Source organism: Struthio camelus, chromosome 8 (assembly GCF_040807025.1).
Source record: "Struthio camelus isolate bStrCam1 chromosome 8, bStrCam1.hap1, whole genome shotgun sequence".
In the NCBI taxonomy this organism is placed as follows: Eukaryota; Metazoa; Chordata; class Aves; order Struthioniformes; family Struthionidae; genus Struthio; species Struthio camelus.
Genome location: NC_090949.1, coordinates 26,802,063 through 26,824,499, shown reverse-complemented (window position 1 = coordinate 26,824,499; position 22,437 = coordinate 26,802,063). Strand labels below are relative to the sequence as shown.

Here is a 22,437-nt window from a genome sequence, read left to right as displayed (position 1 = left end):
TAATCATGCCTTCAAAAAGAAGCATGAGGCCATTTAAAGAGTCTGCCGCACGTTAATATCCTATAACCAACTGAGGTCCCAGAGCTGGAAAAGGAAACCAGTAATGAAAAGGAAGGCGAGGTCATAAGCTGGCTATCTGAGGGAAAAGCAAGAACGTTTATGCAACTGAGTGGGAAGGAGCAGCTTTTTGGGACACAAAGAGCGGCAAAGAGGAAGAAAAGTGGAGAAGTGCATGGAGAAATGGAAGCAGAAGATGAAGCACACAGAGTGGTGGCGGCTGAGTAAGGTTAGGAGAAGCAGCAGTGCTGAAGTGAGGACAACAAGTAACATGCATATAAGACAATGTTTATTACATTACTTGCTGTTACATTGCTCTCTAAAGACATTGTTGGGTTCTGTGTTGTAGAGGCGGAGGAGATATGAAAGCATAGTGCATTCTTCTGTCATAAAATTCTTTGGGGAATCTTTACCCAAGTCCCAACTAAATGCAGCTTAGAACGCCTTCTTGCAGCCATAAGCTATCCTCAGTGGTATTGTGACGACGCATGCAAGTGTAAGAAATAATTATAGGCTCTACAGTTGTCCTGGATATGGTTTAGCTGAGAAGTAACACAAATTCTTTTTTTTTTTTTTTTTTTTGGTATTACTTTATATTTGCATTTACTAACTATAGCCTAAGAAATACATAAACTACCCAGAGCCATAATTACGATCCTCCTGTTATCATACAGCAGCTGGCACAGCACAAACACTTACTGAATCCTGCCATAACAGCCAGTAAATGCCAATGAAAGCGCAGCCCTATCAACGCCAGTACGCAGACAGCGCGCGCAGCCAGGTCTGCCCTTAAACAGATGCACAAGAGCGACAGCTAAACCGACAGCAGAAGGGGCGCAACATGACCCCTGCGCAGAAGCTTCTGCTCTTCAAAGGAACATCCCCATCCCAATTGGAACACAGCCTACGTTAAAAATAATTGTCACTTTTCTCCTGAGAGCATCTGGGCACCATGCAAATGCTTACTAAAAAAAGCAGTCCCTGTCTCTTAGTTCTTACAATGCAGGTAAGAGACATGAACAAACATTCAGTCACATCCTCAAAGTATTTTCAGAAAGAAGACAGCAGGACCTGGAATGCTCCTTCGGAGACGCTGTTAAACTGAAAAGGCTAATTTTAGGGACAAGTCCTCTCTTTGACAAGCTGCTCGCACATCTAAGGGCAGAATCTGTCTGCTACAAGGCAGCTGTTTGTGTTTTATAAGCTAAAGTTTCTCTTACCTATGGAATAACTCCAATATTTCACAAGGAATCATCATCCATCTAACTGAAGTACCCTCTAACGGACCATCAGCCTCATATCCCCTTTGAAATAGCACAGCTGAGCACTTGCTGGGCCACGATTTATTTTTTACCTTCTAAGACATCTTGCTAACTCTATAGCTCAATAGTGACAGTCGAATTTCACACTGCGATAGCCCCCCATCGATTTTTCACTCCCAGGAAGCAACTCCACAAATTAAAGTTAACAGCATTTCTGAAACTAAAAAAAAAAAAAAAGAGGAAAAAAAAAAAGAGGGGAAAAAAAGGGTGGGGGGAGAGAGATGAAGGGCAAGGATGCCTAAACTGCACTTTCAATACAGGAAAAAAATTCCTTCTTGGGGTTTTGGTGAGTTGTGGGACAGGGCCCACAACCTGGCGGCTGCTCCCCGGAAAGCTGCAGCTCCCCCCACCTTGCAGACACTTCAAGTCTGAGATGCTACAGGTACAGCAGAGGCCCTCTGCTATAGGAAGACATCAAATACGTATCTACAGATAACTCCTCCAGTGGATAAGATTTAGACCAAATCTGTGGATACAGCTGTGTTAAGCCGAGATACCAACTTTGCCCCAGAGGTGAGCTCCTCTGGTTAGCCTGCCCTGCTGAGCTTCGTTAGCCTGTGATAAACCATTACACTGATGCAATTCCACTTGGCATAGCGGTAATTATGTTTAAGACTACTATTACTGGCACATGCAATTTCTACCGAACGGCTAAAAGAGGGAGCAGAATTAAGAAACTCAGCCCAGCACTTTGCCCTCCATTAATATAATCTAAACACCCAACCTACAGGATGAACTAATGTGAATCTCATTTTATAAAAAAGCAAAAAACAAAAAAAACCCTCTTATTCATGCACCCTTCCAACATAAAAAACCAATATACATTATATGCACATATTACATACTACTGAATTACTGAAAAGAAGAATGAAAATCTCAAAAAAAAATCTGGACACAAGCCCCTAGACACAAGCAGCTCTCAGCCCAGGGACACAGTGTTTTCCTCAGCTTGCCCTCAACAATCCCCTGCTTCAGTTCAACCTCCTGGGTCTTGTCTCGAATTTTCACAGGCAGAGCTGGGACTGGACCCTCCAGCTGCAGATCCTCACCAGCAGCATCACACTCTCGCTTTGCAGAGTGCAAAGAGTTCTTTTACGGCTCAAGTTAATTTTTTAATTTTATCTTTGCTATATGATTTTCTTGTCTACCACCAAAGCCTATTAACGGCATAACACGGAGAAGGGCTGGGGAATGCTTATTCTCCGGTGTGAATTCGCAGCGGCTTCTCTCCGTTTCCCTCTGACATACTGACTTAAGCGCTCCCTCTCCCTTTTAGGCCTGCGCTAATCTTACTCTGGCTTCACACTCGCTCTGCTCCAATCTCGACGTGTCTGCCTGGGCGCAGAGTCCCGGAGAGCGAGACGCTGCTACTTCACGTACTGCTCTCGCACAGCAGGCTCTTTGCACAAGGACACCACCCTAAACTTTGTTTAAATTTTAAGTGATGGTCCCTCGTTTGCTAAAGCACCAGAGCCCCTCTGGAGCAGATGCTTTCAAAAAGGCTGTTTTGGAAAGAGGTGAGGTGGGGAGAAGGGGGGGAAAGAAGAGACAAGAAAAATAAAACAAATGCAATTGCTTTTGGTCTCTAAAACCCTCTTTTTAACCCAACAAGCATCTCTTCCGATGAAGTATGAAGCGTTATATAAAGAAGATAATTATAACGGGATTTAATGCTTGGCAGGCTTATATTGCAAGGTTTATAGCAAAGGCAGCATACTCACTTAACTAGCCTTGCGTCTGGGTTTGCTATTATGCGGGCAGCGCTGCTGGGGCCAAGCAGAATCAGAAATAAGATTTGTTTTAAGAAAAAAAGAGCACAGCCCCCTTCCCACCAAGGATGGCAGCTCCAGTCCCACCTCCTTCCAGTTCTGCTCCATCCCTGATTAATGATGTTGTCTGCCTGATTTATGACCCACCCCAACAGATTAGAGTTTCCCTCTTCAACCTCCCCTCCCTCCACCCCACCTCAGAAGGCACAGCCACACTCCGCTGGAAATATTAGAGAATTATTAAATAAACATTCATACGTCATGTCTCTTCCCATACTGAGCTCATCCTAGTCAACACTCAGCGGCCGGGCCCTGTTTGCTTTCAGGCTGACACCGACCAGCTGGAGTGATTCATGGAGAGGCTGGCTACAATGTTTCGTGTCATATATCATGCTAGCAGCGCTCCCTGCCCCGGCGGAGATAAACTGATCAACCACAACGGGCTGGAATGAATTTATGACAACACAAAATTGAGGAAAACAAATGGGAGGTGACCCAGTGGGCCACTAACCCAGACTCCTTCACTGGCCTGCAATCTCGTTTGGTGGCAGAAAGCAAAATTGAACATTGGCACTCTGAATTAAGATGCTGGCTTTTAACCCCGGGGAGGCTTGGTTTCACAACGGCACCAGGCCCTGCGGGCGGCGCTGCCGGAGGGAGCCGGGCAGGCAGGAAGGCGTGCGCAGGGAAGGCGCTTGGGTGGCTCGCAGCCGCCCTCCGCACGCAGCGGCGCTGGCCCCACTGCTCATGGAGGAGTCGGGGCAGATGTCTGAGCACTCTGGGACCGGCTAATCTCTCTGAGGCCACTGCAAAGCTGCCCCCGCAAGTCCAGCTAGGGAAGCGTTTCGCCCGCTGAGCTCTGCCCACCTGCCGAGGACCTCAGCCACCACCTCCCGTGGGACCCTTCTCCCTGCCAGCCTTCAACACTAAGCATCGCGCTCCCAGACGCTTCATGTTGGCAAGGACACACCAGGCTTACCAAAGCCGAGGCACCCTGCAGGGCGGGGAAAAGAAAGTCGGGACCAAGCCAAGTCCCTGATTACCTGCGGCTGCCATCTGAAGTTCAAACATAACACAGACGAGGTCAACAGTGAGAAACCTGCCTGAGATATCAAAGACCTGTCACGGCATGAGGAGCAGGGCAATTGGTGTAGACTTCCCTCGAATCCTGTCTAGTCATCCTGCACGAAGGAGACTCTTCTAAGAAAATCTGAGTTCAGACTCCATTATCTTTCAAGCAAAGAACTTCGGCAGCATGCCAAAATAAGAAAGGCTTGCTGTACTGTATTAACGAATTTAAAAAAAAAAAAAAAACCCACACTCCTTGCCTAGACTTATTTTTGGAAGAGAGGAGGGGGGAAGGAATGTCATTCTTACGAAAGCAGAATCGATACACGGAATCACTGCTAACTCTATTACCCCTTGTTCTAAATGGAGAGCACGGCTGACACAGGTGGTAAACCATGTGCTTCTGAACACTTAAAAATGCTAATCAGATGCTACACAGGGTTTAACATGCCAATCAATAACGTTCAGATTTAAAAGCAAAAATTAAAGTTACAGACAATAGAGTAAAGTGATGCTGCCAAAAACTTCCTGCAAACACCACCCAAAACAAGAAAAATGAAACCAATTTAGCTTCAGATTAAGAAACAGGAACTGGAGATGAATCAATTTAGCCTGTTGGGCTGGGTCACCATATATCATGGCTCAGCAGTGGAGTGGGAAGCAGCCAGACATTATGAAGCCCTCCCCCCCGCCCTTTTTCTGTAAGCTTCTAGCTCTGATCCCTGTTATCAATTAATTTAACAGAACCCCCTCTACAGAGACAAGCACACAGAGCATTCAGACTCCTTAAACGGCAGGACAGAAACTATTTATCACGCACGTATCTCAAAGGAAAGAAGGGGAAAAAAAGCAGCTAGGAATCCTCCACCTGAAACACCATCTTGCTTTCTGAACGTCAGTGAAATGAAGGCCCTTAAATAAAAAGCTCTCCCTGCTACTTTCAAAATCAACGTTATTGGAAAGACTCAGCAAGACACTAAGGCTTTTCCTGTAATTTCTATTGGGTCTTGCTGACCTTTTGCACCTTTTGCAGAACTGAAGCTTTAGCAGGGCAAGGTTATTGTGGAGCAAGGCGTGTGTGCACACAGACAGACAGACGGACACACACACACACACACACACTCCCCCCCCCCCACTTCAGAGTGGAGTTAGCACGAGTGTTGTTTGGAAAGGATTCTGGGATCCTTCAAAAGGTGCGAGCTAAAGCCTCTTTGATCAGATTATTAAAGCTATGTCAATTTTATCACTTGAGCTCAAGTGTTCTGGAAAACGTCAAATCCTTTCAGCTCCTGCAGTTTAAAGATTTTCAATAGGAGCAGATCTGGGAGGGTGGAGGGCTGTTGGGCTGACAGGCAGGAGGCCCAAAGAGAAGCCAAGCAGTGGCTGAGACAGGCGGACACATTAGGACAGAAGGGATGTGTGTGTCCTTGAGTCCCTGCCACCAAGACAACATGCCATGGCTGGCTCACCCTAAGGACAAACCTCCTTCTGCACTGACCTGCCAGCTCCCAAACTCAGTGGTCCTTGGCCAAGCTCTGCTCACTGCGAAGTGTCAAACAGCAGAAAATCTGTTTGGGGTGTGCCAACAGGAAGGCTTGGTACAAAGTGCCAAGACCACAAGGCAGTGTTAACGTTTCCCGTGCAGCAGGGAGTTTCCTCAGTTAACCTGACTGTGAACATAGCTTTGTGAGGCTTCTCGAACTGTTGGAGATCCCAGAACGTTCAAGGGATGTAATCCTCGGAATCAGGATGAGAACAAACTACATTCAGCTGATTTTACAGAAAGTTACTTGTTAATTTCAATACTAGATTCTCCCCATCCCCAATTATCAGTGGACCTCACCTCAAAAATATAAACGCTGTCTCTGCTTAAAACCCATGCTGTTTCCTTGCTTCCACCTCATTCAAGCTGTTTTATTTCTTGCTTGCTGTACAGGCAACGTTTATTTCAGACAATAACCAACTCTCTCAAAAAAATTTAACTAACACAGTCCATTGTAACAGTAAGAGCCTGTAGTTTTGGGCTTGGATTGTCAAAAGGGCCTATGCAGAAAGGTTTCCCTAGCAGCTTGCGGGAAGAGGCCAAGGACAGTTGTTTCTATCCTACGCTAGGTTGCAGGATATCAAGCTAGCAGAAAGGGAAAAGTAAGGAAATAACCAGGAGCACCTGCACTATCATACAGTCAAACACTGGGACTCAAACTTCTGAATCGTCTGGAACCGCTGCAGGTACAACACACTGCGTACTTTAAGGGACATATTTCTGTTAGTAACCAAGCAAAGATGTCATCCGGACCCTAAAGGAAGAAAAATTCTCTCAGGGACCCTCCCAGCAAGTTACGGGACTGGCAGGAACCACCTGGCTGGAGAAATGGAGGGTGGAACATGCCAGTACCATGGAAAAGACAGAACAGAGGCAATGTGGGGAACTGCTCTCAAGAGCCAAGACACAACGATAAGGTCACTACTCCAGTAAAAGAATGATTACATGGATACATTTACAGTTTATGTCTTGCAGGAAGAATCAAGACTTGCAAGTACAGGTCTACAAGCCAACTGTTTTTCTCAGGGTAGAGTGGGTTTCAGTCTTCACCTCCAAAGTCCTAACTCCAGTTTAGGTTTTATGCATCCTACAACTTATTTTGAAAGCCCATAGTACCCATGGTGAGAACCATGGGTCTATTTATATAGCTTAAAAAAAAATATATACAGTAGATAAGCTGTTTGGAAGCTGCTCTTCATTACTTGTCACCCGTTAACTGCCCACTCAGATATTCGGGGGGCAGGAGGAATGCCACATGCGACTCCCCACAGGCCCCCTGTGGACACAGCAGCGACAGGTCAGGACACTATTAGCCCAAAGCCCAAGCTTCGCACATGAGCAAAACTTTCCCTCTCAGTGGTGAGAGCTTCAAACGCCTATCCTCAGAATAGCACTGCTTCTGGGAGTGCCAGACAGGCCACTACGGTCCCTAAAACAAGAAAAAGGGAAGCTATCCGATTTACACTCACTTTTCAATGTCACTGTTCTTACAGGTCTTCTGCATGGTCTCCTGTTTACTGCTCTCACCATTACTTGTTGAGGGCATTTCTGTTGAAGGAAGAACAGCCAAATTAGTAAAAGAACGTTCGAGCATTGAGGTGATCTAGTCTGAGCGAGTTACAGGTGTGTAAGCAGAGGACCCTGATAAGTCATTTTCATGTCAATTCTCAGAAAAAGAAAGGAGACCAATACTACGTGTCCTAGTCTGGCAGAAAGGCCTTCTCTCTGGACAGCACACTTCTATGATTTAGGGCTGCAGATGCAATCCCCAACCTTTCCTTACTTCATACTGACTGAACATTGCAGATTTGCCAGTTGTTTAAGCTAGCATTTAATTCAGAAAGGTTTGATGCAGCTGCCATGCCAGAGTATACCTCCAGAAAGGTGGGTCTGGAACAAATCCATCCAGCCCACAGCCTGCTCTCAGCTGTCCCCTTTTTCTGAGATCCCTCAGCAACAGACAAGGAGAAAGATGCATGCCAGTGCTGATAGGAACACTCTGCTCATAGCTCTCTTCTCTACCAGCATTCCCATAGCTCTTCCCAAAACTGGAGGGGATGCGAACCCTCAGGAAAGAGGAGAGTTAGAAATGAGCTAGATGAACTGTCCTGAAGGCCAGTCCCTAGGCTGTAGGTTCAGCGCTGTTGCTTTAGGTAAAAGACACAAAGAACAGGGAGCTCACAGGAAGTGCCATCAGGGCTGCTTCTCCATCACCTCTGTGGCTGTACTTACTGAAGCAGAACACACCTACAAGTGAGTGATCCTACATCATAGAAAATAAATGTGACTGCCTCTCCCACAGAAGAAAAACGGCTACGATAGACATCCTATGCTCTTCACTTAATGATCATGCCCTCGGCAAAACTGGTTTTACCCAACCCCCCTTCCCACTGGCAAGCAGTTATGTTTCATAGGCACTTTCAAGGCTGGAAATCAAATGCCCAAAGCATTACAGTAACAGAACAGGGAACAGAATCATTGGGACGAGCCTCTTCAGGTCGCTGAGCTTCAGCTTCCTTCCTAGGGGAGCTGGAACTGCACTGCCCAGTTCTGGAAATTGATTTGGCATCTACAGCTGGAAAGTGCCAGGTTTTATCATTCTCATATTTCCACAGCATTGCTGCTTACACTGCCAGCGCCGCCGGCATTTAATAAAACAAAGCAGCACTTATACAGGTCTAAAAAACACCAATGACTTCCATGAGCTTTCAAATCATGCAAGCAAAGGTACAATTTCACACCCACTCATTTGCTCTGTAGGCTCCACTACAGGTCACTAGTAGGACTGATCCCAGAGCTCCAATCCTACATGTGCAGGCTTTAGAGCTACAGGCTTCTCTTGCCACACAGAGGGCAAGACCTACACATCAGATTGGGGCAAGCCTCTAGAATTCCCTTTTAAAGAAGGGAAGATGATAAGAAGGTGACTGGAAAAAAAAAAAGAACTGGTGCCTACGTAGTTCAAACCCCCAGCAGCTGAACAATTCCACCGCAGAGTCAAGCTCTGACGTCTCCTTCTGTAAAACAGCAGTTTGTCCTTTAATGACAAGACAGCAGGTCAACGCAATCCCTACTTCTTATCACTGTACCAGTTACTGCTCAACTGCCTTTTCAGTGTGCCCTGCTACAGCTCAGAGAGCAGTGCAAAACTGCAGCCAGCCCTGAAGTTCTCTCTCCCAAGACAAGCTGCAGTGGTTAACCATAATTACCGGCTGGAGCACGGACATGCTGGGCCAAGCAGTCACTAGTGCTCTTTGAGCACAGATTATTACACAGGTAATGCTATTCAGGAAACACGTGCGAGTTCTTGGGCCAAACACTGGACTGGAAGCCAGGTGACTAGAGGTCTGATCTGGACTCTAGCTTTGTACACATCTTAAATCCTCTCTCAGTGCCTCTGTCCAATAAAATGGGAACATCTCTTTGCACCAAGGGGTGTAGGATTCAGTCTGCTGAATTTCTGGGATCTCTCCCACATGCCTCTGCACACAGTTGGCTGCACTATAAAGTTGGAAAAGCATAGTACAATTGTGTACACGTGTGTAAATACACACCTGCTGGTACCACACAAGTACATTTGCCAACTACCATTTGCAACTACCATATTGGCAGCCAGAAGACACCAAATGTCTACCTGCCCTCCTGTAGCATGAGGATGAATAAGGTACACGTGTAAAACTCACCGTCGCTGGCCCATTTAGAAAACTCCGGCGTTATTCGAGTACTGGGTGTGCCACCACTAAAAGACAAAAGGGCAGAATGCTAAAGGTTGGATATGGAAAACTTCGCTGCTTGAAAAAAGCTGGCTCTTCCACCCACCGATCTACACATCACATCTCTCTCAATACCTCTATCCATCAGCCAAGGCACCAAATGTGAACAGTTGGCCTGCTGCAGAAGGCGTTTCTGTGCGGTGTCCACCAAGGTACCCACAACTTGCTCTTCTAGCTGTGACCCCTGCTGAATCACATGGCAGGGTGTCATGCCAAGTGAAGCCTGCCTGTGACCGAAGGTGCATTTCCGAAGTCATGATTTGAAAAATGAAAGCCTTACTGCTTAACAGAATGTCTGTGTTGCAGTAGTTTCTGCAGAGAAACTGCACCACATCATAGGCCCCATCCTTTAATACTTCCCATTGAAGAACAACAGCATTGAAGCGCAGAGAACTTGTGGCCCTCTCCATTCACTTGCAAGCCAGTAAAAGAGGCAGTAAGAGAAAGGAATCCTCTGAGCAGCCTGCATACTTGTGACTATGAAACATTTTAGCTCTGTGAGCTAAGGGAGTTGCACTCAAACGATAACCTAGGCTCACGCTCCAGGCCATCAGCTAACCCTGTTGCATTTCTATAGAAACTCGCTAGAATTTCAAAGTGCTTTACAAGCAACATCATCACTCCTATTTTAAGAGATGGGCAAACGAGACCAGGACACATGCAAGGACTTTGTCCAGACAGGAAAACAACGTTTTAGCATGAGAGCCATATAAAGGAACTGGGTGTCCTGAGGTCCTCAGTCATCTCACCAAGCGCTAAGTGTCCATAGTCTCTAACAAGGGATGCCTTGATATCCTCCTGCTACGATCCCACTTTCCTGGCTGTGAAGGAACTTCAGCATTTTTGAAGCACTGTTCGCAAAGTATCGAATGGATCAATGGTTCGGATCCAGTGTGGCAAACCTCACATTTCTGTGGAGTGGAATCTAATTTTGAACTAGTGTTTGTGACAGGCTAAGCAGTAAGAAAACTTCATTTCACTGCTCTATCAATCACTTCAACCTTGACCTCACAGAATCATTCGGTCAAAGAGATAGAGGGGTAATTTAAACCCTGTTTTATGCAGGGCAGAGGGCTTGGAAAGCAATCCTAGCTCCCTGTTCAGGCAAATAAAATGAGTCTTAAATGCTTCCCCAAGTGCCCTGAACACAGACTGCCTACATTGTACACTCACGTGGGCAGCACACACATCCTGCCTAGGCCTCAGAGCTCAATACAGAGGGATTAGTTTGTCTGCCCCTCAGAACATAACGGGATGCAGTGAAGTCATACACTAGCTGCCAGGCTCCTAATGCACTGAACAAGATTCAAACGGCATCATGTTATATGTGTTTTTATTACGAGGCCACATTTCATCAGGAAACGGGGTAAAGCATAGGGTCCTAGTGCAGCACAGTTTCTCCTTGGCCAGAATACAGCTTCTGTCCAGCACTCTTCTGGCCACTGGGGTGGTCAAGGTGATGCAGAACGTGCAGGGAGACTTTTACAAGGAGGCTGCACGGACAGAAACTCAGCCCTGTTACACACTGCTTCTTCATAAGTCTTCCTTGCTGTGACTCTTGCACTTAAAAACGAGCAGACATTTTCCACAAATTCAGATTCCCCAAGCATAATGAAAGCAAATTAGAAAGGCACAGCACTTACTTTAAAACAGCACCGCGGAGCGCCTCCCTCTCTTTGGCTTCACCTGGCTCTTCCCCAGTGCAAGGGATAACGTCTGCCTCGGTGTACCTGAGCACGAGGGGGTTAAGGAACATACAGCCTTGCTGCAGACAGTGGGCAGGCACCCTGCTTCTGAGGTGGCTGGGACACTATCAGAGTAAATTCATTCCAATTGGGAGCACCTCAAAAGAAGAGGGGCTGGTATACGTGGAGGGATACACTTTTAAACTCTGGATCAAAACTTTGTTCCGGGTTGAAGGATACAGACAGGTCCTTAGACAGCAATGTGAAGGCATAGCTCTTAGAAGGAGAAACAAATTCCTCAGCCTCTGCCAGGGTAACTTGCACAACTCCACTATTTCTATCTGAGCTACAGAGATCTTTTACCAGCAAAGGACTGGGGCTTCGGTCTGAAAGGCCGGTACAGATTCAATAAAATCCCGTTCTAGAGCTATGCATTCCTCCTCATCACAGCTGCGGAGTCTATGCCTGCCTAATACCCTTGTAGGATTTCCTCCTTGGTGACTGCACAGCTGCTGTGCGGCACAGAACGTTTGCCCACAGCTCTCCTCGAGCTGTGTCTGAACGGTCTGGCTGTTGGATGGAGGAATTCCAGGAAACTTCCCTTTATGATAGTTCTGTCCATGCTCTGTTTAACGAAAGGAACAAAAACATAGCCTCACAGTAACAGTGACAGATTTGTGCTCAAAATACTCTGCTCAAAACCTTTGAAAATAAGAGGGTCAGAAAACTGCATGTCTTGTGGAATAGTCTAAATTCTTACCAACGAAGCAGGAAAAAAAATCATCTGCATGGAGGAAACCATGGATGGAGACATCATCTGTAATGAGCACAGCTTATGAATTACTCAGTAGAGAAACACTGTAACTTTATCTCATGCAACATCTCCCACACCTTTCACCATCTGGGTCTGAAGTGGTGGTGCGCGAACAGCAGAATCTCAAAGGGAGTAACTGAGCATCTCTTCTAGCTCAAATAAACAAGCTGGCTGAGCAAGGTGCTGCCATTTCCAGTAGGGCTGGAGACAGATCAGCCAACATTAACCCATGCTGCGCTGTATCAGAGCTAGCTGAAACATCAGATGCACCTCTAGATTCCCTCTCAGCAAGGGCCTTTCAAAAACGATACTGTGGTTTCCCGTATTCAAGTGTGTCGTCCCCATCCACATCCAGGTCAGCGTCACTGTCTGGATTCTCCTTGCCGCTGCACATGATAAACCCAGAACCTGGAGGAAATAAAACAGGTAGATGAACATCTGAATTGGAGACTAAGTGAAGGAGATCTCCTGAGGACAGCGGGGCAGCACCTGTCTGCAGGCTGTCTTTTACTCGTTGCAGACTAACAAAAGGTACCAGCTCCAAAGACTGCAAAAAGATTAGTTTCTAAAGACTGCACAGAAAATGCCTACAGAAATGGTCCACCTTCCTGGACGTCACGTTCTAAAATGCCCTACAACACTGAAAATGAAACCTTCCTGTTCTTTTCCTTTCCATACAAGTTATTTGGAAGTTGAAGGCACTAGACGTCTCTCTCTCTCAAAGACAGAAAAAAGTAAAACAAAACAAGAGAAGATGATGATTATGATTTTTCATAGAAGTGGGTAACACAAAAACCCCACTACTAGCATGTAAGAGAAGGCTACAGGAACATTCTGAATTAATCCTATATGCAGACTGTGAGCACAGAATAAAATACAATGATGCGTTTTTTTTTGAATACATCATAGCTTATCTTTTTCAATATAAAAAGTTTAAGAAAAACAAACCTGTTTCTAGGAAAACATCAATCTCCACAGTCATGAGCAGCCCCTTACAGGCACTTTTTATGTGAGCAAAATCCAGCAAGAGTCCTGCACCTCTAACAAGTGTCAGTCAGGTACAAACCCAGTCCCAACTCCAGCAGGAAGTAAGAGCACACGGCTCCACCCAAGACTGACCTGTGTAATTGCCACTTTCTAGCAATATACACATTTATTTTGGTCCTCAAGCATTTTGTTTACTGTTTTATTGCTAATTGTAACCAGCCTTCCTTTAACCCAGTCTGTGTGCAAACACCTAGTAAGATGAAATTCTACTTGGCATTTACTGCCTAATGTTTATTAATAGAAGGGAAACTAAGCAAGACGTACATTTATTCTTTACGTGATCTAGCACCGGACACGCTCTCTCGGTGACGATGGAAATGAACCCTAGATCTCCGAAGTCCCAGGGTGGTGATATTCATGTTTAGTTCTGCAGCAGATCTAAGCTGCCTGGGGGACATAACCTATGCAGATATCAATTTGCTCACTCCAGCTGCCTCCAGTATGCTTCTTCACTTAGCAGCCCTCTATCCAGACAGAGAGTATCTGCTGGACCATGAAAGACCCAGCACATCCAGATGACTGGTGACCTAAGTGTGTGCCTGGCAGACCAGGGAGCACATCTTACCTGCAACCACATAAAGGGTAAGGCAGAGACAGACTTAGCTTTGCATGAATGCCCCAAACGTGGTAGATTTCTGCACTGTGAACCTGGTCCTAAGTGCAGGAAACAGGCTAACACAATCCAGGGATACTGAATAAGGGGCATGTCTGAAAAAAAGAGGATATTCCCAAGCTTTAGAGAAGCCCTCTCGCCTGATGCAGATGCGTGAGTGTGCTCAGCCTACTGGCTTCTCACCAACATACATGCACAAGCTTGTGCTGCCAGCAGCAGACTTGTGCTTTTCCAGCACAGAAGAGTGAGCTGTATTTCTGGCAGTCTGCATCTGTGCTGAGAGCAGGGCAAGCTGAAGGTCTCATTTACAAGGATAACACAGGGAAACAGTTCTTTACTGTTGCTCTCTAGGAACGGATGCACTCCCCGATTCATTAAGTCCCCCCAAAAATTTGTTTATATGGATTTGATATTTCTCTTCCCTGCATACAAAGAAGGTCCTGAACGAGTGATAACCCTAGCATGACAATGATTTTAAGGCTAACCTTTCCCTAGAAGCAAAAACTACTTTTTACTTCAAAGTAATTGCCAGTCTTAATTCTTACTGGAGCTAACAAAACTAGCAGCAACAATGCAGCATCTACCTTCTGCTTTAGGTAGTACAAGAGTCATACTCATAGGTCAACTCGGCAGTGTCGTCAGGGCAATCTTCTTCTATCAGACCCCACATAAAGTGTTTCATGTACTGGCTGCATGCTGCCAGCCAGCATATGTCATGAGCTGCCTTCTCTTGCTGCAATGGCTTATCGAGTAAATCTTGAATCCTTCAGTTCATCACAATGTTTGGGAGAAGATTTAGAGTACTAAGAGAGACCTGTCAAAGAAGCTGGAGAGTCTTTCAAAGCTGCCTGAGAAGTCACAGTGGGCAATGGAGTAGTAATTTACAGGCATGGCATTTAACCTGCAGTAACACCATCCTCTGAACCTGGCATTACTTTAGCCCATCACTTCTCAAAGGCCATAAACTTTGGACACACAGGTCTTCATTTTTCTTTTGAAGATGTGGGAAACACAAATCATGCAAAGCTGGAGCTGTGCCTTGGCCAGTCCCGTAGGTGATCTGAATGTTAGCCAGATAATGAATACTTGGAACAAGTGCCTGGGGGCAGCAAGGGGTCAAAAGAATGAATGTAAGAGGGATCACTCCCTGCGTCCCTCTCTCTGCAAGGATGCCAAGCACACAGGAGAGACGTATCTTTCCATCAATTTTGTTTCTAAGTCACTCAAGCCAACTAGTGGTTTACGGTCCGAGCTTAAGAACAGAAAATCTGCTTACTATGATACAATTCACAAATATTAAGGCACTCTGACTTCAGAATCCTCACGTCCTTGCTCTCAAAAGCTTTGTACTTAAGCAAATCCCCTTTAAATCTATAACGATAATACTATGCAGTCCTTCTGCAGAACCTAACTCTGCAACAGGAACGACCGCACTCCCAACAGAGCATTATTCCTCCCATTGAATACACAGAGGGCACAAAGAAAGAGTTTGGACAGTCAGTATATGTTATGATGCCAGATATACACTAGAACGATCTGATACAGTAGCATTCCAGCCCGAGAGGAGGGCATAGAGAAGTTCGTAGGTTAAGATGCATTGCAGGAGAAGGCAAATTTGCTTTCCTAATCAAATAGGGATTCCCAGGCCTCAAATATGTCTCCAAAAGGAATCAACAGATTCATAAATCCTGCTCCTGCCACTGCATTCAGGAGAACACCAAAGAAAAGGATGCAAAGCTCAGTCTGGAGCCAGCCTGTAGGACGAACAGCCTGTCACTGATGCTTCTAACACCGTTTCATCTGAAGCGGGGATGGATTTTGAGGCCACTTCCAAAGGGCTGGGGTTTGGTGCCACAGTTTCAACCTGACCCTGCTCGTCCAACTTCCTGGTGTTGCTTCCCTGCACAAAGCCAGTGAAAACACCCACACAGCTGTTCAAATATTTGACGTCTGAACTGCTTGACATTATTCATTCATCTCAGGCTCATTCAAACCAGATTTCTGGACAAGTACTGTTGTAAATGGATTAAGAGGGCGAATAAATGCAAGGAAGGCCTGACAGGATCACACCTGCTTCTCACTAACTCAGCCCAAGTGTAAAGAGGGCTCTGATCTTCCACCTCATGCCTACGGCATATGCTGCCATCCAGAAGTAAAATGTGAAATGGAGCACAGAGGGTGCCAAGGGAATAAGACATGCTTCATAGTGGCATCCTTTCAGAACTATCAGAGAAAAATGGAAGCCTCCAGAAGACCCCCTACGATGACACCCAGATGATCTGCAACTCCACTGAGCTCTCTGGGAGCAATGGACGGGTTCCTCCGGCAGGCTCAGCAGTCTGAAGGCCGTGCAGTAATTCACTGCCATCGGCAACGCTGTCCAGAGCGGATCTCTAAAACCAATGCTGCTCTCCAGAGGTCAACGCTCAGGACTAGAACTGTATCCCAATGCGTTAATAAAATCAAATCCAACAACTCAATGTTAAGTTGCAAGTTTGACCTAGGAATTCACGAGAGATGCGATCCTGAGGCTGTTCTTCACAGAAGCAGTGGTGAATCTTACAAGGAGAGTCACCTAAGGCCTAAAGAACATAATTCCGCACGTGTATTTGAAAATGCTACTTTCAGGTAAAAGCAAAAAATGCAGACTCTTCCATATCTTTCTCTTTGCTTGTTGAAACATTTTTTTGTTCTTACTGTGCATTTGTTCGGGGGGGGGGGGGGGGGGAACTGCTTGTCATATGCTGCCAGCCCTGATATAATTAGCCCTCCCAATGCTAAAGCAGCACAATTCTCTGACAGTCTTAATCCCAGCTGCCTCCTTAAGGTCCAGACAAACAGGAGTGAGCAGGCAGGTCAGACGCTGGGGCCATTAAGCAGAGAAAAAACAAAGTTACAGCTCTGTCTCCAATCCCCATTGCTCTTGTAGCCAGGTGCTCTGACAAGCAATTCCAGCACTGGTATTGAGTGGCACCTCTATAAACCCTGTGACAGTTTGGGAGACAAACTCCCCCATCAATCAGAATGTAGCTATCAAGATCACTTACCTAGAGCGCCCGCGACCCTCCAGCACTGCGTACACAGCTTTGCTTGGGCTGGCCTCAGAGCAGGCTGCCTGAGCACCAATTCAAGTTAGTTTCTGAAAATTTTTGGTACTCTACACAAGCAAGAGTGTTTCTGAAATATGGATGCAGAGCTCTGCAAAGCAAAAAAATTCATATGCCTCTAAGCCACCGCCAGGCTGCAGGCACTGACAGGTTACAGGAATCAGTTGAGCTTGAAGGAGACTGGATAACACTTCCCACTTTCTTCCATGTACAGATTAATAATGGCTGGAGATAAATCTCATCAGAAATCCTTTTCTTCCCCTTTGTGTAAGTTCTCATAGCACTTTGCTTTCTCCTAAGCTGTCCCCTATGCCCAAGCACCCTCTCTGACCTCTGCACAGTTTCTCAAATCTCACTTCCTTGTGCAATCCCCCAGACGACAGGTCATCTCAACACATCTTAAGTAAATGGCAGCTCGAGCTAAGATCCAGAGTCATTAACATGATATATTAGCAGATTCACACAACAGAACAGATAAAAGGGCCTCACATTCAAGTCTCTCCTTCTCCGTTACATTCAGAGGCAGATGGTCAAAGTGACAACATATGCTGCTTCAGGTGTTGGCAGCACTGTTAGCTCTCGCACAGACGTGAGCTCACACGGAGACGAGCAGTCTCAGAAGTGGAAAGGTAACACAATCATCTAGTGCGGACCCAAACAACTACGGCCAACTTCCATCGGCACAGCTGGGAAAGCAAAGACCTATCATGCCCCATCTCAGCTCTGCAATTCCTGTCTGAGCAGATAAGCCAGTTTTGGGGGCCGGTTGTTTTGTATATGCTTAAGTACCAGGCGACTGTGAACACAACTAACACATTAGTTATGCCACCATTAGTTTGCACCACCATTATGGCTGCAGCTACTAGATGCTGCTCATGCAGAGGATCAAACTCACCTACTTCACTAGCGCTTCTCCTGTTTGTCCCCTAAGGAAGGAATGTTTGAAGCTGCATCCGAAACGCACAAAATTCTGGATTTCTACTAGAAGTTCTGTAAGTGGGTCTAAATCCAAATCCACCTCAGGGGTGTGCAGCTTTACTGGGGTCTGTACTGGCTGGGAAGAGACTTTCATGCTGCTCATAGGTAATTTACACATGTTCAGGAAGGAAAAAAAACCCCTCCCGTAAATCTCCAGCACTGTAGCCTTTGCTAATTACACTCCTTGCCGTAACCCCCTTCTGCAAAACCTCCCTTTCCAGCACGTTTACTCTATTTTCTTAACGAAATGTCACTCGCTGGCTTCTTGGAGAGTAAAAACAATGAGGGCAATAAAAGTAGTTTATGCAGACACACGGCCAGGCCTCACACACACTTCCTGAGAATGGCTCTAAACTGGGTTTATTTCATCAGCTGCTAAAGTAGCCCAAACTAGTACTAAGAGAGCAAGATGGCACGGATGCTGTTTTATTTTAAAAGGTGGTTTGGGAAGAAAGAAAAAGCCATTAGGGAACCTTGAAAATAAGAGGAAAGCTGAGAATGGGGCCATCCTGAACAGCAATCTTTCTCTAGATTCGTAACATTTCCCCAGTCGTATTTTTGGACAATCAAACTGTTCCCCCTTCTTCTCTAACACATGCAGAGATACAGAGGAGTTCTTCTAGTGACTTTCACAGCCTACTGCAGGAAAAATTTACATTCAGAGGCCATGAAACGCTGCTTGCAGGACAAGGGTTTTGTTTCTCTGGAGCCAGATCCATTTCAAGTGAAACAGTGATTTACCTGGAAAACTGACATGCAACTGTGTCATTACACTGTACGCCTGAAATAGCAGATGTGTCAATCTGAGGTCATCTGTTAGCTCCCACAGAGGCACACACAAGCTGCCAGAGACCTGAATGCTCACCAGCATCTTGGATGCTTACAGTGATCTTTGCTAACAGATCAGAGGAACAGCTGCCTTTAAAGAAAGGGCCATATAATTTTATGACCATTAACATCATTTTGCAGCAACGTGCTGAACAAAGGGCAGGCAAGCTCCACTGTATAGGATAAAAGCCAGCTGCTGCAAGGCTCAGGGAAGAGGCTTCCCCACCCCTCACAGCACCGAGGAACTGAACTGACTAGGAGTATTCCTGAGATCTCTTTTATGCCTCTTTATAACGCATCAGGTGCGGATCTTGGCTGGAGACAGGAAAATGCACTTGGACCCAAAGGGCTGATCCAGTATGGCAATTCATGCACAGTTGCCTCCTAGAGCTTCATGGCAGTGCGATGCACAAAGGTGAGAACAGTCTCACATCTGCCTCGGAGGCTGCTCTTCAAAACCCAGAGCTGAAGTACAAACGCAGCAGCACAGCCACAGTCTTTGCAGCTATGGCTCGTTTTCCACAGTCAGAGAAGGGTGGATCTGAAAGCTTTTGTTCCCCTAGGGAGAGGGTGGAAACAAACAAAAAAAGGAAGAGGGAGAATTAAAGTAATCTTGAATCACTAAGCAGATTCACATCACTGGATCAATAAGCACTACTGACAGGGATCACAGGAATGTCGCAACTTTGCCAATAATAAAGCAGCACAGCAGAGCTAGGAGGATGACTTTTCTAAGGCAACCAAGCATGAAGCAGCAAGGCTGGTGAACAGCTGAAAGCGACACCCGGGCTCGCAGCAGCCCGCCGTGCAGTTTGCTTTAAATAACGATGAGCGCAGGGACTGTATTTGTGGGGTAAAGACAGTCAACGACTGAAAAAAGCCAAGGCCTAAATTTCACAGGCCAGACTCATACGCTCTTCCCAAACTAATTCTTTTCTAGGCTGGAAAGAAGAAAGAAAAAAAATCAGTGTTAATTTAATCAATTGATCAGCCTATTGATTGCAAAACTGGAGCTGCTAGTTAGCCGCGTGCTGTAATGCCCTCAACTCTGAAACCACAAAACACGCCATTGATTTCTTCACTTCCAGCTCCAAAATAAGAAATAAAGCCGCGCTTTCAGCAGGGAAGCAACTTTCTGGTCCAGGAAAAGGATGCAAGTGAACGAGAACACAAACCAGGAAACAGGGGCAGCCGCATCTTGCGAGCTTCAAACTGAAATTAGTTACAGATGCAGTCACAGTGTCTTGTGTAAACTCTATCGATTGGGTAGCTGACAGTCTTCGGAGCCTCCATACTAGGACAATCAATCCGGCTGCAGTGTCACCTGCCACTTTGCTGAACAGTTGACAATGCAATTATCCAGTGTGGAGGCAGGGAGTTGGCGTGTGTCAAACGCAGTTAGCCACTTTCCGGGCACTACTCGATAATGTGTTTCACCGCCAAGTGTAAGAGACGACACGCGGAGACAGGAGCTGTTTAAAGCCATTGAGACCCGTGCTCCCTTCTCCTTTAGAAAAATCTCACTGCCCCTGACTTAACAACTGTATTCTAAAATGCTATTAAAATCACGTCAATCAACGACTTGGTGCTTAAGGCTGAAGTTTGACCTGAGTCTCCAAGAAGTAGGTTGCAGTTCTAGCAAAACTGCAGATGCTTGAAGGAGGAAAAAAAAAAAAATTATCAAATGACTGTCTTAAAGCCTGGGACTTTCAAAACCAAAGTGGACAGAGCACTAGAAAAATGGATTGGAGAGAGCAGCTCAGCAAGCGCAGCAGATGGGACTGGAAGATCTCATACTGCATGTCTGAGATCTAGGAAAATTGAAGTTTAAAGGGATGCTGTCAACTTGAAATCCAGTCAATTTCAAAAAATTGAGTAGTTTTGGGTGCTCTACCTGTTCCCTTACTCCCCCTGCCAATTTTCATGGTTTTACAACTGCATTTTATGTTTTCTTTTTAATTAATTTTTTTCTCCTTCCTCTGTTGCTGGGTGACAAGACACCCCTTTTCCTTCCCCAAGAACTATACATAATACTGTCAAACGGAGAGAATTCCCCTTCTTCCCACACAAAATCTTTTTCTGGTTAGAGTGACTGTTAGTGTTACGTAAATCAAGATTCAGTTGATTGTGCTCCTTTCAGCTAAAACCTTCTAGCAGTTTGAGCATAAAATTTATGTTCTTAGATTTTTAAATGCGTTAAAATTAAACCAGAATGCTTAAAAAAAATGTAATATTAGCAATCTTGACTTTTAATGTCTATAAGCACTGAGTTAATTTGGGGGGGGTGGTGAGGGGTTTTTTTTGGTTTGTTTTTGTTTTAAAGTTAATGCTTTTAATTTTGCAGAGTCCCACTGGTTACATTCAGTGTTCCAAAATGAAGAAGCCATTATTGCTTGAAGTGTTATGCAAACATTAAACATGCATGATAGCAAGTATCAATTAACTGGTGGTTTATGACAGCCTTAGTACCTAAGCTAGGATTTCTAAAAATATATATTTTTAAATCACATACTGGTCCCATCTGCTTGTCCTGCTCATTAAAGTCAACTTTTGATATTAATGTATAGTATAATATCCAAAAGACATGTATTACCCACAGAATCCCTCAACTTCTATACATGAACGCAGCCTATGGAGAAATAGTCAGGTATAGCCCATCCGACTATTATATATTATACTTCAGGTAAACAGATCTCCCAGCGTTCTTAGGGCAAATACCACCTTATGAACAAGAACTTGCTCTCAAAGGAGAGCGGTGCAAACATTAAGAAATGCTTGGGCTACTTCATTGGACAAGTACAAAGTACTGTCCTTCAGCAACGGAGGGATTACCAGGATTACCACCATTTTACACAAGGGCGGAGGTAAGGCATATGAGTACTCTGGGACTTAGCAGCCCTGCAAAGAGGGGACAAGCCATAAAATAAGCACCTGAGAAATACAGCAATTTATACATTATATGCCAGTGACAGCTTTCATTTCCTGCATAGCCTCTTAGGAGAAGTCACACTTCTACTGTTCTGTAGAAATGCTTTTGCCAAATTTCAGTGGATCTGTTTATCCTCTCTTTTTGCTATGACCTTAAATGCTACTTTCAACCTCCTGCCACGAAAAGATGGAAAACGTCACTGTCTTCAGAAGCTTTCCTGCTTACCCAGTTATATTTTGTCTAAAGAAGAGGGCACAGCTGACTACTAGGTGAGGTCCTAGAGCAAGAATTTCAGGCTCTATTCCCAGCTTTGCCAACTTTGTAACAGTGGGAAGTTGCTTTTTTGTGCTTCAGTTTCCCCACATATGTGCCAAACAAGCATTTTACAAAGTTTTGCTATACAGTTTAATATTCATAAAATGCACAGAGAAGCACAACTGAAAAAAATAATAATTTCTATAAACACACCCAGGTAGTTACCAGACACAAGTGAAGTCACTGTGCTCACAAACACCTGCTGCTGAGGCAACAGAATTGAAAAGCATCTACTTAGTTTTAGATGACAGGGCCTCATGCCTGCGAGCACGCTTCTACTGTTAGAGATATTTAGAAACAGCACAAAGAGGAACAGCACACAGCTATTGCCATAACACTCTCTCCTGGACAAGCTGACCTATGCTGGAAGAAGGCTGGCCTGCAACGTTTACTGCTCAAACTGAGCCGCATCTTGATTCTGCGGAGATAGAAAGCTGGCAGCAGGACTGCAGCCATCTGCTGGGAACTTTGAGACATTTTAATAAAGTCTCCCCTTCCAAGCAGCTGCCCTAATTGTACACGACACGCGATCCAATGCAAATGGGCACCTTGGGATGACTATAGTTTGTTGCAGCTTAGAAGGCTTTAC

At 45.4% G+C, this 22,437-nt stretch overlaps 1 protein-coding gene across 12 annotated transcripts in view; it reads right to left on the bottom strand.

Moving 5' to 3' along the window:
- Positions 1–22,437, bottom strand: part of RNF220 (ring finger protein 220) — a 248,421-nt gene that overhangs the window by 22,891 nt on the left and 203,093 nt on the right. For all 12 annotated transcript variants that reach the window (XM_068952909.1, XM_068952904.1, XM_068952907.1 and 9 more), the window contains 4 exons: positions 12,343–12,439; positions 11,176–11,262; positions 9,443–9,498; positions 7,229–7,307 (listed from right to left, as the gene is read on the bottom strand). In XM_068952909.1, coding sequence (XP_068809010.1) covers positions 7,229–7,307; positions 9,443–9,498; positions 11,176–11,262; positions 12,343–12,439 — 319 coding nt within the window. The remainder of the gene's footprint in view (positions 1–7,228; positions 7,308–9,442; positions 9,499–11,175; positions 11,263–12,342; positions 12,440–22,437) is intronic.